The 16,519-nt window shown below is 53.1% G+C and overlaps 1 protein-coding gene across 2 annotated transcripts; it reads right to left on the bottom strand.

Annotated features, from left to right (window-relative positions):
• Positions 1–1,140: 1,140 nt before the first annotated feature.
• Positions 1,141–15,902, bottom strand: DNAAF2 (dynein axonemal assembly factor 2). Of its 2 annotated transcripts, XM_059850712.1 has the most exons (4): positions 13,654–15,902; positions 13,094–13,617; positions 3,932–4,078; positions 1,141–1,864 (listed from the first exon to the last, which is right to left on the bottom strand). In XM_059850712.1, the coding sequence occupies exons 1-4, from the start codon at positions 15,473–15,475 to the stop codon at positions 1,394–1,396; spliced, it is 2,964 nt and encodes a 987-aa protein (XP_059706695.1). In that variant the 5' UTR covers positions 15,476–15,902; the 3' UTR covers positions 1,141–1,393. The 2 variants fall into 2 exon arrangements, with proteins under 2 accessions (XP_059706695.1, XP_059706694.1); XM_059850711.1 differs by having other exon boundaries at positions 13,094–15,902.
• Between the last annotated feature and the right edge of the window lie 617 nt (positions 15,903–16,519).

Below are 16,519 nucleotides of genomic sequence, written 5' to 3'. Positions count from 1 at the left end.
GTTTCTCTTCTTTAATCCTGAGGGCTGGACACGTGCCATCACTCCTTCTAGCAGTGTGCATTTAACTTCATTACATTTTTAATGATACTCATTAATTGAGGCAGAAAAGGGTAGCAAATTGGTGGCACAACACCTCTTTTGTTTGGATTTTTTTTTTTTTTTTAAAGTTGTTTCAAATTAGCTGTGTGAAAACTGCTGCTGTGTGGTGGGAAGGGGCTGAGCTGGGGCCACGGAGCCGTCTGTGAATGCTCCAGCAGCTTTAATGCCACTCCCCTGTCAACTCAGCTGTGGCAGAAGCACCTCAGCAGCTTTTGTAGAACACAGAAATATGTCAGAGAAAGAAAATGCTGCTTTTTTCTTTTTCCAGGGGTTGTTTACCCACAATTTTGCAAGGTAATTGCTCCGTGTTCTGTTCCACTGGGTCGGGGCTGGTGCTGAAGCTGTGCTGCTGCCTCGGAGCCCTCTCCCAAAAAGCTGAGGGGGTTAAGCTGAGCCCAGCAAAGCTCCAGCAGGATGCCACCAGGGAGGGCAGGGCAGGTGTTTTGGGCAGCTGTGGCTCCTGCTGAGCTCTGAAACCACACACCCCAACTGCAATGTCACAGCAGTGCCAGAGCAGCCCTGCAACGAGGCAAAATTACCTCTCCTCTAAAGCACCTCAAACAAAACCAGAAGTTGCTTCAGCAGCAGTGAGAAAGGGGAACAGGAAGTTTATTATTAGATGTGTTCTCTTGGCTATTCTGCTTTAGGGAGGTGAAAAACGCTGAAACTCGAGGGAAACTGAGAAAAATAAATCTAATCTGGCTAAAGAGAATCCATTTCACCAGTTGTAAATACTTCAGAGCAGACATGCACCCAGAGGATGCTCTTGTGCAATGGATTTGTTCAGCTGGGGATATCTGGGTGCTGCAGATCCGAAGCACAGCACTAGGATGGAATACAGGGTATAAATGTTGATTATTTCTAGGAGACTAATTAGAACTTCTCCGGGTAATTAGAAATTTCATTTGATTGCAAAGAATCACTGCGAGTCTAATCCTGCAGTTATCACAAAATGAAAGGTTTGGAAAATGATGACTACTGCTCCATTCCCGAGGGAGCCATTAGACTGAGGAGATATACAAATAATCCCTGAAACGTGGCAAGAGAATAAAAAATTTATGTAAACAACAAAGATACATTTTTTTTTTCCAGGAGCTCAGAATCACCTCCAACGGCAACTTTTCTTATAAGTAAAATGATTGCAACAGATACGGGAATTGTTAAACTTTAACAACAGAAAGTTTCGGTGTTGCACCAGTGTCAGTGGGAACCCGCGGCCTCCATGGAAGTCCGAACATCCATATGGAAGTCAGAACAAGCATCCAACAAGGAAGGAAACGGTGAAACAATGACATTAGTCCAGCTCGTAGAGCAGGGAGCTGTGGAAGTGCAGGGGGCAGTGCGTGCGGTGGGCGCGGAGGATGCGCTCGCTGCCGTCCTCGGGGTTCACCTCCCGCAGGATGGGGGACCCATCCCTGTCCCCATCCCCATCCCTGTCCCCACCCCCCTGCAGCCCTCCCGCTGCTCCCGGGGCCGGGGCTGTGTCTCCTGCTGCTGCAGCACTTTCTAAATCGGGCTCGGTTCTCGCAGATCCGCCGGGAGTGGCTGAGCGGGAGGCAGGAGGTTCAGGCTGCCCACAGTGGGATGAAGCACAGCCTGCTGCTGCCTTTGTTCCAGCGCTGGGAGCCGGCCTGGATCCCGCAGCACCTCCCCCGGCTGCAGGACACTTTGTTTCTGCCTTTCTTTCGGGGTAGCTGCTGTCGGTCTTTCCAGCCAGGGCTCCCCCTGAGCTGCCAAGTGCTCCTTGTCCATCACGTTCCTGTGGCTGTCAAGGAAATAAATGAATTATTTCATAGCTGGAACAAGCTGTGCACACAAAGACAGGAGAGATTTGTTTCTCCAACAGCTCAGCTCCACCGGGATAGTGGAAAGTGTCCCTGCAGATGATCCTAAAGGTTCCAAGTCAGGCTGTGATTCCACGATTCTCCTTCCAGAAGCCAAGTGAGCGCTGAGGTTTTCCTGCTCTTGTCTGGTGGCTGGGAATGAGGGGCAGGGAGCTTGTTCTGCTTCCCCAGGGTTTCCTGCTTTCCTTTCCAGCAGCAGCCACTCCCCACACCCAGCCTGACCCCCAAATCCCCAAATCCCAGCGGCCACAGAATCAGCCAGGGGATCTCAGCTCTTGTTGCAAGGCTGGAACCCTGCAATCAGGGAAATTCCTGGCCTGTGGGGCTGATCTGGGAATTGCAGTTTGCCTCGGGAGAGGAGGAGTTGGGAGAGGTGCTTGTCCAACCAGTTCACCATTACTGGGAGTTCTGGCAAAATCCTGCTGGTGCCTCAGAGGTCTGGGTCAGTGGAGAGTCAGGATCAGGCAGGATCCATCCAAGAGCAGCTGGGTCATGGATTCAGAGAGAGTCTCTCTCTCACACCCCCAAACCACAGGAAACTCAGGAAACACCAGGGAGTCCTTTCCAGACGGACAGTTCTCCCAGAGGAACACGATCATGGAATGCCCTGAGCTGGAAGGGACCCTCAGGAATCACCAGCTCTGAGCTGGAGTTTGTATCCATGGGATGGGACTGCTGGGATGTGGGGTTTGAGTTCTATTGTGGCATTAGTCTTATGATATGGCTGAGGTAATTGTAAGATGGTAATAGTTTACATCTTGTGAGCAGCAAAGACTTTTCTGCTACAGAACATTTAAAAACTTTCTAGCCAATGGCATACTAAACATGTTTTTCTACCATCTCAAAATCTGCCTTAACCAAACCTAAAACCCAAACTTCTATTTCATATCCTTACTCACTACACTATTCTAACTTTTCTACTCTCAAACTTTACATCTAACTCTGAATTTCTACTCTTTCTATTTTAAAAACCTGCTTTCACAACCTTCTAAAAACCTTCCTACCTTTACTGTATTTCCCACAAAGCCCAACCCTGGCCCCGCACAGGAGCAGCAATGGGATGATTTAAGGTCCCAAAAGGGACTCATCTGCTCTCCAACACTCAGAATTCCATTTTTCTGTGTCCAGCCCACAGCAGCTGTGACAGCTGAGCTGGATCCACTGTGCTGGGACACTCCTCAGGCTCCAGCCCAGCTCCAGAGGTCGTGTGCTTCCTCTGAACTTGCCTCCCAGTAACCCAGCTGAACATGAACCCCAGCTGCAGTCCCCAGGCCACGGCCACAGCAGGGACCTGCTGCTTCCTGCTCCTTATCCTCCCTTCAGGAAGAGTTTCATCTGAATTTTGGATGCAGTGCCTACCCAGGGATCCCAGTGAACGTGGGGGGTTTATCTCACATTTTCCTCCTCACAAAATGAACATTTTGATTTCTTCATCTGTCCATCCATTTTGCCAAGGGAGGACAATTTAATCCCGTGGCAGATCCCAGGAACAGCCTGGCTTGTTCCAGACACAGGAAGGAGAGCCTGAATGAGGCCCCAAACTACAAGGATTGAATTTGAGACCAGTGTTTAAGATTAATAGCCTCATGTTTAATTATCTACACAACAGGAACCCACCGAGTACTCCCATACATGGATTGAATAAAGATGAGGCAGGATTCTTCCCAGACAAAACCCTCTAGGATTTCTCTACCTGTACAAGGCTGAGTGGGTGAGCTATTCCTGCAAGGAAAAATCACTTTTTAAATGACTGGATCACAGTTCTGCACCCTCCAAATGAAACAGAGGAGGTTTCAATCCTTTGGTCACGTGAAATGGCACGAACACAAGTTTTACTTCTGAAAACTGACATTTTCCCTTGCAGATAACCCCAGCCCTGGGCTGTCCCTGCTTCCTCAGGACAAAACAGGAACAAAGCTGGCTCAGTGGGATTTGAGAGGATCTTGCAGAGGAACACAAATCAGCCTGTGCTGCTCCTGGATCCTTACCTCCAGCCTGATTTGAATTCTGTCCTCAGTAACATCCAGCACTTCCATTAATGCCTGGCTTTCCAGGGCTGACTGGGAGCAAGGGGAAGGGCAGGAAGCAGTGCCTAGAAATCCATCAAGGCTCTCCTCGCTGACAAACCATCTCTCCTGAAGGAAAAGAGAGAAACAGCAGGTTATGTTCTTTTTGTGCTCCACTGCAGGGCTACTGGGGCTGAAAACTCCCTGCAAAGAAAGCCAGGACAGCAATTCCCAAGTTTCACAGCACACTCAAGTCTTGGCAGAGAAATTCTAAGGCAGACATTCAAAGAATGAGGTGAAATGAATTCAAACCAGGGCTTAGCTCATTTTGCTTCAAAGTACAAATCTGCACCCTACCAAACATAAAGGAAATATTATTTCTCTCTTTGGATGGGTGACTAATCCAGAGATGTAGACACTGAAAAAGGATTTGTCCCAACCTCGTTCCACCTTCCTCACCTGTCTGAACAGCAGGAAGGTGTCAGACTGCTGAGGGCTTGTTCCTGGCTGCCTGCAGGGAAGCACAAACACCTCCTTGGAGAGGCACTGCAGGATCCTCAGCCCGAGATCAGATCTGGAGCACTCAGGGCTGGATCCATTTCACACCCAGCCACTGAGGCTGCTCTGATCTCCGTGCAGACAAGCCAGTTTGAAAAAAAACAAGGGAAAAAAAAAAAAAAGGAGAGGTATCCACAGGCAGAGACACAGCCTGGGGTGTGTTTCCAGGCTGTTCACAAACAACCTCAAACGTGTTGCTGCGGGTTTGGAGATTTAAATCAGTTACAGGTAATTAAAGGTCCTGAAATATCTCCTGGAGGGGCAGTTCCACAGGAGCTGCAGAGGCTTCCCTGTCCTTGTGTTACTCACACATCATCTGTGCAGGCTGAGGGGAAGGACAGACAAAATAAAAATGGTCTGACCTGGAGCAGAGGTTTAAGTTCTGGGAATTACCTTCCTTATTTAATTGGAAATAGCAGGGACAAGTTGCAAACCTTCCACATGAAGTCACACTTTTAAATTTCTCGCTCCAGTTCAACCCTCGTGTCAATCCAATGAAAGTTAAATTCAATTATCGCTGACATCTTGCAGACCAAGAGGCAAAAAGACAATTCTGCACATTTTTGGCCCCCTGTGGATGGAGCCTTATGCACAGCCAGATGTCACATTGTGTCTGAGGTACAAAATTTAACCCTCATCTTAAAAAAACAACCAAACCAGGACTGGAAAAATAAGCCAGAGTCCTATTTTTTCCACTAGTTAAACTAGAAATCACAATATGGAAAGTCAGAACACACGAACTGTTGGTTTTCCAAGGCAGAGGACTGGACTCATTTTCTATCCAGAAAGATTACAATCCAGGCAAAGAGCCAGCACTGGATGCTGGGATGGTTTGGGGAGAGATTAAAGTGCAGCAGAGCTGCCCTGACTGAAAACCCTCTCAGAACATCCCTGCTTCTTGCATTTCTGCAGGCAAAGCCTAAAGATTCTTATTCCCTCGTGCTGCATCCTCTCCTGCCTGCCAGAGAGGGATCTGCCAGAGCTTTGGGCTGTGGAAATGCTCTGCAGGGTTCAGGGGAAGGGGTCAGGGCACAGCACAGGGCAGGGGCTGCAGACACAAAATCTCCCACGAGCTCTGAGCTCCATCCTTGGGCAGCTCAGGAGGAGAATTCCCAGCTCTGCCCTGGACTGCTTGGCCCCCAGAGCACAGACAGGGGGTTTGGGATTTTGGTGCCTGCACTCCCAAGGAGAGCAAAGCACAACCCTCCTCACCCAGCAGAAGAACCAGAGTCAGGGACTCACAGCATGCTTTGCTTGGAGGGAACCTCACAGCTCGTCTCACCCCGACCCCTGCCACGGGATCTATTTCAGGAGCTTTCATTTCCTTCCACTAGACCAGCTTGCACCAAGTCCCATCCCACTTTTCCTCCATAAAATGAGGAAAATAATCTCTTTTCCCTCTGAATCTGCCTCTGGCAGCCGTGGCTGTGTGAGGGACAGCCTCTCCTCCTCAGAGCAATCAGGACTTTGCAATTTGGCCACAAACACCCTGAATCTTTCTGGAGAATTTCTTCATGATTAAAGAAAAAAAAAAGTGTTTTCTTCACAGAAAATGCAGTTAAAAAAGAAAAACCAAATGGGAGGTCTATGACCAGGGAAGGCTCTTCCCCCAGAGGCTGCTGGCACTGCCCAGGCTCCCCAGGGAATGGGCACAGCCCCGAGGCTGCTCCAGGAGCTGCCAGGGATGCCCAGGGTGGGATTGCTGGGGGTCTGGGCAGGGCCAGGAGCTACCCTGGTTGATTCCTGTGGGTCCCTTCCAGCTCAGAATATTCCCAAATCCTGTGAATAATCAGTGCTTTAAACAAGGATAAAAAGGAATCCCTTGTGCTGTTGCTCCCTTAATTCTGCCTCACTGCACAAACCAATTTTACCAAGTTCCATCCCAGCCCAGCACTGAATTCCCAGAAGTATTTCCCATTTTATCCCATCCCTGCCCCATGGGCTGCCATAAATCCCAGACCTGGGGTGTGTTTGCTGTCAGGGAGGTGACCATCATTAGCCTGCTCCACTGTAACTCAGGCTTTGCATTCAGGGGGAGCACACACCGAGGCATTTGTATGACTGCAGATGTTATCAGAGCACAGACCTTGGAAAAAAATGATCCAGGAATTTATTCTAAAGCCTGCTCTGCCTTCCAAGCCAGAGCAAACAGAGGACAACCATCTGCAGCTGATTTCAATGACCTTGTAAAATAATTCTTCAATTTAAGCCGTTTATTTTCTGGTATTTATGATGCTCTCTTAGCAACTTGGAATTTAATTTGTTTTTCCCTGCACACACTGTCATCTGCTGTTTGGTACACATTCATTTTTCCCTGTGACTAAACTGAGACTAAATTAACATAAACCTTAGCAGGGATGACTTTGGTTTCTGGAACACTTCATCACTCAAAGCCATCCCTGTGTCTCACGGCCCCGGGAGCTCCCCCCCGGCTGCCCCCAGCTCTCAGATGGGCTCATTCTGCTTTAATTTCTCCTCACTGAAGACACTTTCCATCCAGAGTAACCTCCCACACAGGCTGCAAGTTTGAAAAGCAGGACAGATTTCAAGCTGACATTATTTTGGTGGCTCCTGTAATGAGAGGATCAGGGAATCTCAGAACGGGTTGGGCTGGGAGGGGAATTAAATCCCACCCAGTTCCAACCCTTCCACTGTCCCAGGCTGCTCCAAACCCCATCCAAACTGGCCCTGGACACCTCCAGGGATGGGGCAGCCACAGCCTCTCTCATCCAAACCCAACAACTGATGCCAGTATGGGAAAGGACCTGGATTTGCTGACCTCTGCATTTGTGGGGTCCCAGCACAAGCCAGCTCTGAGAGCTGAGAGTTTGAGGCTCAAAGTTTTGGTACCTGTAGTGAAATGGGAACTTTTCCAAGGTGCTCACAACTGCAAAGATGAAAGAGCTCCAAAGAAGCTTTGATGAGCTTCAGCAGCAGGTTAATAATGTTTCCTGACATAACTGTTCTGTGCAGCCATGGTATTCCCAAAATGCAGCTTCCAATTAAAGACTATTCAGAAATTAGTTTGTTTTATAGCAGAAGCAAACTAATTATGGTCCTTAATGTAGCTCGGGAAAGGGATTACTTTGAAAAATGTGAAATAATAAGTTTGTTGTGTTCTCCTTCTTTGTCCTTCTCTGACCTCCCAAAAAACTTGCCAAGAGTCTTGAAATGCTGAGCACAGAATTAACTGAACCAAAAATAAACTGTTGGAGGATTACATCCAACAGCCCCAGTTTGCAGCAGCATCTTAGGAGTAACCCCTGACTATTACAATAAGTCTTTATAGTAGCTTGGAAATTGAAAATTATAACTCCAAATAGCTTGGAAATGAGAGCAAAACAGCTCTGCAGGCTGGATTTCTCCATGAAAGGTTTAAAACATCCATGTCTGACACGGCCCAACGGCTCCCAAGGCTTCATGCCTGGCTGACTCTCCAACCAAGGAACACTTTTATCCTAAGAGCCCAAATTCTGAGCACAGCGAGGACAAGGACAGCCCAGCCTGGCCCAAGGGGCACTTCCAGCCCTTGGGGACACTTCCAGCCCTTGGGGACACTTCCAGCCCTTGGCCTTTCCCACATGGTCCCAGTGCCAGGGGCAGCAGAACTCTGGCACCTCCAGCTCCACACAAGTGATGCAGGGAAATGCAGATGGGATATTGGGAATTGGGAATTCCTGGCTGGGAGGGTGGGCAGGCCCTGGCACAGGGTGCCCAGAGCAGCTGGGGCTGCCCCTGGATCCCTGGCAGTGCCCAAGGCCAGGCTGGATCAGCCCAGATCACCTTCCCAGGCTCAGCCTCTTCTAGGGGCACTTATCCCAAAATCCCAGAATGGTCTGGATGGAAGGGACCTTAAATCCCACCCAGTGCCAGCCCTGCCATGGCAGGGACACCTCCCACTGTCCCAGGGTGTCCCAGTGTCCAGCCTGGCCTTGGACACTGCCAGGGATCCAGGGGCAGCCCCAGCTGCTCTGGCAATTCCAGCCCAGCCAGGAATTCCCAATTCCCAATCTCCCACCCATCCCTGCCCTCTGGCACTGGGAGCCATTCCCTGTGTCCCATCCCTCCATCCCTTGTCCCCAGTCCCTCTCCAGCCCTCCTGGAGCCCCTCCAGGCCCTGCAAGGGGCTCTGAGCTCTCCCTGGAGCCTTCTCCTCTCCAGGGGAACATTCCCAGCTCTCCCAGCCTGGCTCCAGAGCAGCTCCAGCCCTGGAGCAGCTCCATGGCCTCTCTGGACTTGTTCCAACAGCTCCACTTTTTTTTTACCAGCTGCTTTCTGAAGGAAAAAGCACCAGGAGCTTCCAAAGGGTCTCCTCCACAAGGCACTGGTGGCTGTGCCAAGCAGAAAAATCACACCCATGTAGAACATCCTGCATGGAGGCCTCAACACTCCCAGGAAAGTCAAACAAAACTTCCCTATCTCTGAGCAATTCCCATTTGGATCCCTCCCAGACAGCCTAACTCAGACCCAGCTCCAACCATCAACTCCTCAGGAATGTTCAATATAATCCTTTTCAGCCTGTAAATGTAAAAAAAAAAAAAAAAAAGGCAATGCATAGGAAAGCAGAGGAAATATTTCCTCTGTTTTCCTCTGCTCCCTGCTGCTCTCTGGAGCCCTGTGGGGTTTATGTGAGTTAAATCTGAATATTCTCCCTAAGATCTGACAGGGCCTTTTAGGAAAGGGATGGGCTGGCTGCAATTCCCTGCCCAGCCAGGGGTACCCAGGGGGAACTGACCAAAGGAATGAGCACACATCCTCTGAGCAAACCCACTGCAGGCCCCTGAGAGGGGCAGGAAGGGTGTGGATCAGCCTCAACGGGAATTCCTGCATGAACCAGGCTTTTCCTAATCCCATGAAAATGAGCAGACACAACCCCAAAAGTGCAGAATTAATTCCCTGCCAGCTGTGCTTCACATGCTCCCAGAACTGAGGCCCCGAGTCTCAGCAGCTCAATGCACCCCCAGAAAACTGCTTTTTATTTCTGTGAGGAATCCAGCATTTAACCCCAGCAGGCCAAACATTCCCAGACATTCCAAAGGCACCATTTCCATAATTGCCCAGCTCCAGCACTGCCAGAAACCAGGACACACTGAGACATGTTCTCAGAACCCCTGCCTGGCAGCCTTACAAATTGTATTAATGGTTATTTCACTCCCAGCCCTTCTCCTTCGTCATTTTCTCCCCAGGCTGTGTTGTCTGGAGATGAAGGGGAATTCTCTGGAGTTTCCCAGGCCTGAATTCCCAGGATTGAAGCAAAAGGTGTAGAAGGGATAGAGGGAGAACTGCAAAGAGCAGAGCACAGCCCACGGCTGGTATTTCCAGGCAAAGAGCTGAGATTGTGGCAGTGGGGAAATCAGGCAGCTCCCTCTGGTCATGAGATTATTCCCTGGAAAAACAGGGCCTGGAGCAGAAGGATCAGCACTGTGGTCTCTGGGCAGTGGCTGAGCAGCAGAGCAGTGACAAAAGGTGGCTTTTAAACCCCTGAAATACGTGACCCTAAGCTCACAACGTTCAAAGTTATGGAATCTTTATTTTTATAGGATTTCTGGTCACCATAACAAGTCACAGAATCAAGAGGATGGGAAAGATCTCCGAGATCATCCAGTCCAGCTGCAGTGGGGACGTTCTGGTTTGGCCAAGGAGGGAAACCCCTCCCAGTTAAAGTCCAGGGAGGAGCAGGGCACTGTAGAGATTTCCTGGAAAGAGGAACTTGCTGGGCTGGGAATTCCAACTGCTTGGCATCTATGGAAACTCTAAATAGAGATCTCTGAGCTCTAAATAGATCCTCTTCCAGCACAGGGATTCGGGCACTGCTGACTACAAAAGCAAAAGCAGCTCTTGAAGTTCTGTTTCAAGCATGGTGCTCTAAGGATGAGCCCAACTCATTCTTCTAGCAGCACGTGGATCAGACCAGCTTCCAAGAAGGAATTGAAATTTAATGGCAATGATGTGGGCAGGCAGCCTCAGAGGGCACTGAGAAGCCACCGAGGCTTGGAGGGGCAGCCAGGGAGAAATCTGCTCCATGGAACACCACAGCAACCCCTGGCCTCCATCGACCTCCCAAAATGGAGCAGAGCAGGAATTCCAGGGCTGTTAAAAACATTGGACAGGGCTTGGAGAAAACTGGGATAGGGAAAGGTGTCCCTGCCCATGGAATTGGTTGGGCTTTAAGATCCCTCCCAACCCAAACTATTCCATGATTCACTTTTGGCAGGCACCATCCTCTGGCAGTGCTGCTGTGAGAGAGGAGATGATCAACCAGCAGACTGGGAGGTGAGGGATAAAATTCCTGCTCCAGGATGAGATTCCTGCTCCAGGATGATTCCTGCTTCAGGATAAAATTCCTGCTCCGGGATGAAATTCCTGCTCCAGGATGAGATTCCTGCTCCAGGATGAGATTCCTGCTCCAGGATGAGATTCCTGCTCCAGGATAAAATTCCTGCTCCAGGATAAGATTCCTGCTCCAGGATGAGATTCCTGCTCCAGGATAAGATTCCTGCTCCAGGATGATTCCTGCTCCAGGATGAGATTCCTGCTCCTGGATGAGATTCCTGCTCCAGGATGAGATTCCTGCAGGCCTCAGCCCCAGGAGCTCCCTCTGGGCACTGCCCTGCCCTGCACTCTGCAGGGACTGGTGTGACTCCTTGCAGGTCTCAGTGCCAGAAGCACAGCTCTGATTTACAGGATGAGACTCAAGGCAGGAAAACCCCCAAGGTGGCATCAGACAAAGGCAAGGAATCAACACAAGAAGGAGAAAAGGGACCAGGAACAAATGGTTAATGGCCAGAAGGCAGCGAGTAATCGTGGCTCTAATTAAATATTCATTTTTCTCCCTTCACTCTGAGCAGCTCCCAGGCACTTTGGGGAAATAGCACAGATTTTAAAAGAAAGCAAACAGGACAAATGGCTTCAGTTTATTTCTCCTGCTTCAATTTGCAGGCCCAGTGTCCAGAAGGACTGGAGGCCAGGAGAATTTCTTGGAGTCCTCTGTGAATGAATGGCCAGGAAGCTGATGACTAATGCCCAACCTCTTTCTCCGACTCCACCCAACACATTTTGCAATATATAATAAAATCAACACATTCAAACTCAAAAAGCCAAAAATCCCATTACTGGGTGGCCTTTTAAAACCTTTCAATCACAAAAATGTTCCTCCAATATGGATAACAAATCCATATCCCAAACTCCCAGCCTCCCCCATGTTCACCACCGACCCACGTTCTCAAGTGCCACATCCACAGGTTTTTGGAGCATTCCCAGGGATGGGGACTCCACCAGTGCCCTGGGCAGCCTCAGTACCTGCACAGAAACAGGCAGGAGTTTGCACAGTGGCTTTTCTGACGTGGCAGCAGCAGGCAGTGCCAGATCACAGCAGTGAACAGCAGCACTGAGTGTTCTGTGGCCCCACTTGCACAGACTCGCAGGCTCCTGCTCCGGTAAAAGCAAAGGAAATGCTCTGCAAACAGCTCAGCGTGGGTGGTTCTCCATAAATTCATCATCTTTGATACTTCCCCGAAATGATCAGCTCCTGCTTCACAGGAACTGCTGCTGTCAAAGGTGTGTGGCTGCTAAATGGGAAACTCGACGTGGTTTCAGCTGCACAAACACTAATTGGATAAATATCTTTCAAAATCGTGCACAAGTCATTTCTAGTTGGAGGGATGGAGCAATTAAGCTGCTCCAAGCCAAGTCTGTCCCTGTGGATGTGCCTGAAGCCTGCCAGCTTCCTGGACGTGCAATCCCACTGCACGTGATCCAAACTGCAGAGGATTTTATTGCTCTCAACTCTAGCCAGACTCCAAATCCCATGGCTAGAAGGTTGCACAAGAACTGTGCAGCTTTAATCCCTGCTCATGAGAAACTGTCTGCAAGTCTGAGCTCACAGAGGAACGTGGTTCTCCACAAAACTTGTGTGAGTGGCTCTGGACAGAGTGTCACAAGGTGGGCACCCCTTTGGGGACACTGGATGCAGCCACCCCACCTTCTCCCACCACGGGAGCATCACTGCCCAACAACCTATAAAACTAGAAAATACTAAATGAGAATCACATTCGGACAGAGCAGGTGAAGCTTTACCCCAGCAAAGCAGGACAGGTCACAGCTGCTGCTTGCTGCTCTGCTCTGGTTGAACTGCTGGGGCTTCCTGTGGCTGTGAATGGGAATTCTGTCCCAAAACACAGACACAGGGACACTCCCCTACACTTGATGACCGTGTGTGCACACGTGTGTAAGCCTGGTGTATCATAAAGAGCTTTCTTTGTGTGAGCAGGCTGCACGAGCAATCTACAGGGCTTTACAAGTGAGCACTGAGGACATAGAGGACATAGGCACCGTTTTCATTCATCACCAGAATTTCCCTTAGAAAAAAACATTTGCATGGGAGGCAGAAGTCATTCCAATTCCAAGGATGAAGGTGTCAGCTCCATGGTGTGACCTTGTACAAAACTCGCACAAATCAGGTCACGCCACTGACATCCGGGAGCAGCTCTGGGAGGAAGCAGCAACTTCCGAACCGCCCCTCGCACCTCCCTGAGCCAGCGCTCGGCACCGCGGGCAGGTGACACTCCAAGGTGTCACCAGCGTTACCTGCAGAGCGGAGGGCTCCAGACCGAAGCTGAAGCTGTCCCAGAGCCCGGTGCTGCCGGGGGCCTTGGCCAGCCCCACCACGGCGTTGTGGGCAGAGACGCTGACGCTGCTCTCGGGGCGCAGCAGCGCGGCGGCGGGAGGGAAGCGCACGAACAGGGCGAAGGCAGCGCCGTGGGTGCGGAAGCGGAGGCTGTAGTGGTGCGTGCCCACATCCCCGCGGAGGCTCTGCGGCTGGATGCCGGGCACCAGCAGGAGCAGCGTGACGGACACCTCGTCCTGCCGGGCACGGAAGGGAGGGCACGTGGCCATCTCGCTGGGGTGGCCCTCGGAGGGCTGTGGGGGGGTGTCCCCGGTGGGCATGGCTGGCTCGGGGCTGGCGATGGGGGAAGCGGCACCGGAGCAGGGCAGGGCCGGGGGCTCGCTGGGGGGGTCGGCGGGGGGATCAGCGGCGGCCTCGGTGAAGGGCTCAGACCGGGGGTCAGTGGAGGGTTCAGCGGGGGATTCAGAGGCTGGATCAGGGGCAGGTTCAGCGGGGGATTCAGAGGCTGGATCAGGGGCAGGTTCAGCGAGGGGTTCAGAGGTTGGATCTGGACTAGGTTCAGAGGTTGGATCAGCGGCAGGTTCAGAGGCTGGATCAGGGGCAGGTTCAGAGGTTGGATCAGCGGCAGGTTCAGCGGGGTGTTCAGCAGGGGAGTCAGCAAAGGGTTCAGAGGTTGGATCACTGGCGGGTTCAGAGGTTGGATCAGTGGCAGGTTCAGAGGTTGGATCAGGGGCAGGTTCAGCCAGGGGTTCAGAGGTTGGATCTGGACTAGTTTCAGAGGTTGGATCAGTGGCGGGTTCAGAGGCTGGATCAGGGGCAGGTTCAGCAGCGGATTCAGAGGTTGGATCAGGGGCAGGTTCAGCCAGGGGTTCAGAGGTTGGATCAGGGGCAGGTTCAGCAGGGGATTCAGAGGTTGGATCAGTGGCGGGTTCAGAGGCTGGATCAGGGGCAGGTTCAGCGGGGGGTTCAGCAGAGGAGTCAGCAAAGGCTTCAGAGGTTGGATCAACGGGAGGTTCCCCCGAGGGTTCAGCGGGTGGGTCCCAGAGTGGTTCTAGGGGCAGTTCAGCGGGTGGTTCAGCGCGGGGCTCGGCAGACGGACCAGCGGGAGGATCACAAGGTGGGCCAGCCGGGGGTTCGGCGAGCGGATCACGGGGGTCCCCGCCGCCACACGTGCCCCGGGCTGCGCCGCCAGGCCCGAGTTCCGGGGGCGGAGCCGCTCCGCCGCCCGCCTCTGCCGGCCCTGCCTCTGCCGGCCCCTCGGGCTCGGTCCCCTCCAGCCGCCCCCCGGCCGGGGCCGGCGGTTCCCGCGGGCCGGGCGGCAGCACGACGGGCAGCGTGACCTGCAGCTGCCGCTGGGCCCGGTGGAAGGCGGCCCGGCCGCCGCTCTCGTCCACGTCGTAGGGGAGGCGGAGGCGCAGGCGGTAGGCGGGACACTGCGAGTCCAGCCGCAGCTCCCGCCCGCGGATCTCCAGCTCCGCCTGCTCGGCGGAGCGCAGCAGCGGCAGCTCCACCGTCACCACCAGCTCCCGCGGCACCGGGCTGGGCGCGGAGTCGCGGCAGTGCCGGTAGTCCTGCAGCTCCACGTAGGAGCGGTGGCGGATGCTCCAGCGCGGCGTGGTGGGGCCGGAGGGCGGCGGGGGCGCGGCGGGCGAGGAGCCTCGGGCGGCGGCGGGCGGCGGGGCAGCGGCGGGCGGGAAGGGGAAGGGCGGCAGCGGGGACTCGCCGTCGTCGGGCGGCTTCGGGGCGCCGCCGGGCAGCGGGGAGCGGATGACGGGCGCCTGCGGGACGCCCTTGTAGGAGACTCCTCGCAGGACGGTGGCGTTGTTGCGGTCCAGCTGCACCCCGCAGTGGCTCTCCACGGCCTCCAGCGCCGTGTCGCGGAGCAGGCGGCGGAAGCGGGCGCTGCGGGCGGCCAGGCGCAGCGCCGCGGGGTGGAACACCACGTCGTACAGGAGGCGGCGGCGGCCGGCGGGGCGCAGCTCCTCGCGGCCCGGGGCCAGGCTGTAGGGCAGCTCCCAGCGCTGCCCGCCGCGCTCGGCGCGGGCCCGCGGCTCCCCCATCAGCGGGTTGCTGCAGACATTGATGTAGCAGCGGCGGGAGCCCTCCTGGCTGGTCCGCAGCACGAAGCCCGGCGTCGGGTGCACGAAGCGCACCTCCACGCCGCGCTCCCGCTCCAGCGCCGCCACCTCCTCCTCGTACAGCCGGCGCTGCTCGGGGTCGGTGAGCTCGGCCGCGTACTCCGCGAACAGAGCGCGGAACCGCTCGTCGCGAAAGGCGCGCTGGAGCCGCTCCGCCTCCTCGGCGCTGAGGTCCAGGTCGTGCAGCCGCCCCGCGCCCGCCATGGCCCCGGCTCGGCCCGGCCGGGAGCGCTGCTGTGGGGACGCCGAACAAGATGGCGGGCGCGTTGCCGTGGTGACGGTAAACAAGATGGCGGCGGAGGCGCGGCGGTTGCTATGGAGACGCCAAACAACATGGCGGGCGGTCCCTCAGGGCCGGGGCCTCGCCGTCCCGGCCTCTCCTTTCCCCTCCCCTCAGCGGCTCCCAGCCATCACCCCTGGCACCAGCAGGGCTGGTTTCACACCGTCATCTCCTCATCCTTCTGCAAAGTTTATGTTCCTCCCCATGCCACAGCTCTGAGCTCCACTGCCATCCCCTCACAGAGCACTTTTAAACCCTCAGCAGGCCCAGCTTCCCTCCCAGCCCTGCTGTCCCCTCAGAGCCTGTATCCCGCTGTCCCTCCTCGTTCCTGCTGTGAAAAACGAGCTTCACTTCCCTCGGAAAGTTTAAAAGTTTCATAAAGGACAGTAGGATACAAAAATAAAGTTAGGGTAACAGCTGGGTGCTTGGCATTCAGCCAAGAGCACACCTGCTGTTTCAGAGAAACCCTTTGCTATTTTACTTTAACTATATACCTTTTCTATTGCATCAGCCTACTGCATATTCATCATTATGCACACTTAAATTTTCCCCCAAATTAATTTACATGTCCTAAGAAGTGTTTAGCACCAGGTCCACCTTTTCAGGGCATGCACATTTCTTGGCTGTGGTTTCAGTCCATTCTCATCACCTCAGTCTGTGTTTTGGTCTGTGCTTTTTGCAGACAGGTGTTGATCCTAGCAGGGGTCCCCATCCCACATTCACTGGGTGTTATCCCAGCTAAGGAGGCAGTTCAAGTATCACAACTAGATCAGCTATTTCACTGCTATATCTAAGTTTAGTTAGTAGCAGAAATAAAAACTGTACAGCAAAGTTAATCTCACATTATACATAGAGAATCCTTTTTTTTTTAGCATTTGTGAAAAGCCAGTATTGAAATATGTATTTGTTATAAATAACAGTGCCAGCACAGCAGGCAGGGCTGTGACAGCTCCTGTGCCAGGGGTCCC

Source organism: Haemorhous mexicanus, chromosome 6, assembly GCF_027477595.1.
Source record: "Haemorhous mexicanus isolate bHaeMex1 chromosome 6, bHaeMex1.pri, whole genome shotgun sequence".
Lineage (NCBI taxonomy): Eukaryota > Metazoa > Chordata > Aves > Passeriformes > Fringillidae > Haemorhous > Haemorhous mexicanus.
This window is presented reverse-complemented; position numbering and strand designations above follow the sequence as displayed.

Bases quoted from the DNA above. Each gene is read 5' to 3' on its own strand.
- DNAAF2 (XM_059850711.1), bottom strand. From the start codon at position 15,475: ATGGCGGGCGCGGGGCGGCTGCACGACCTGGACCTCAGCGCCGAGGAG. The intron at 4,079-13,093 runs GTAACGCTGGTG...CTTTTCCTTCAG, and splicing joins TGGAGCCCTCCGCTCTGCAG to GAGAGATGGTTTGTCAGCGA. The intron at 1,865-3,931 runs GTAAGGATCCAG...TTTCCTTGACAG, and splicing joins GAATTCAAATCAGGCTGGAG to CCACAGGAACGTGATGGACA.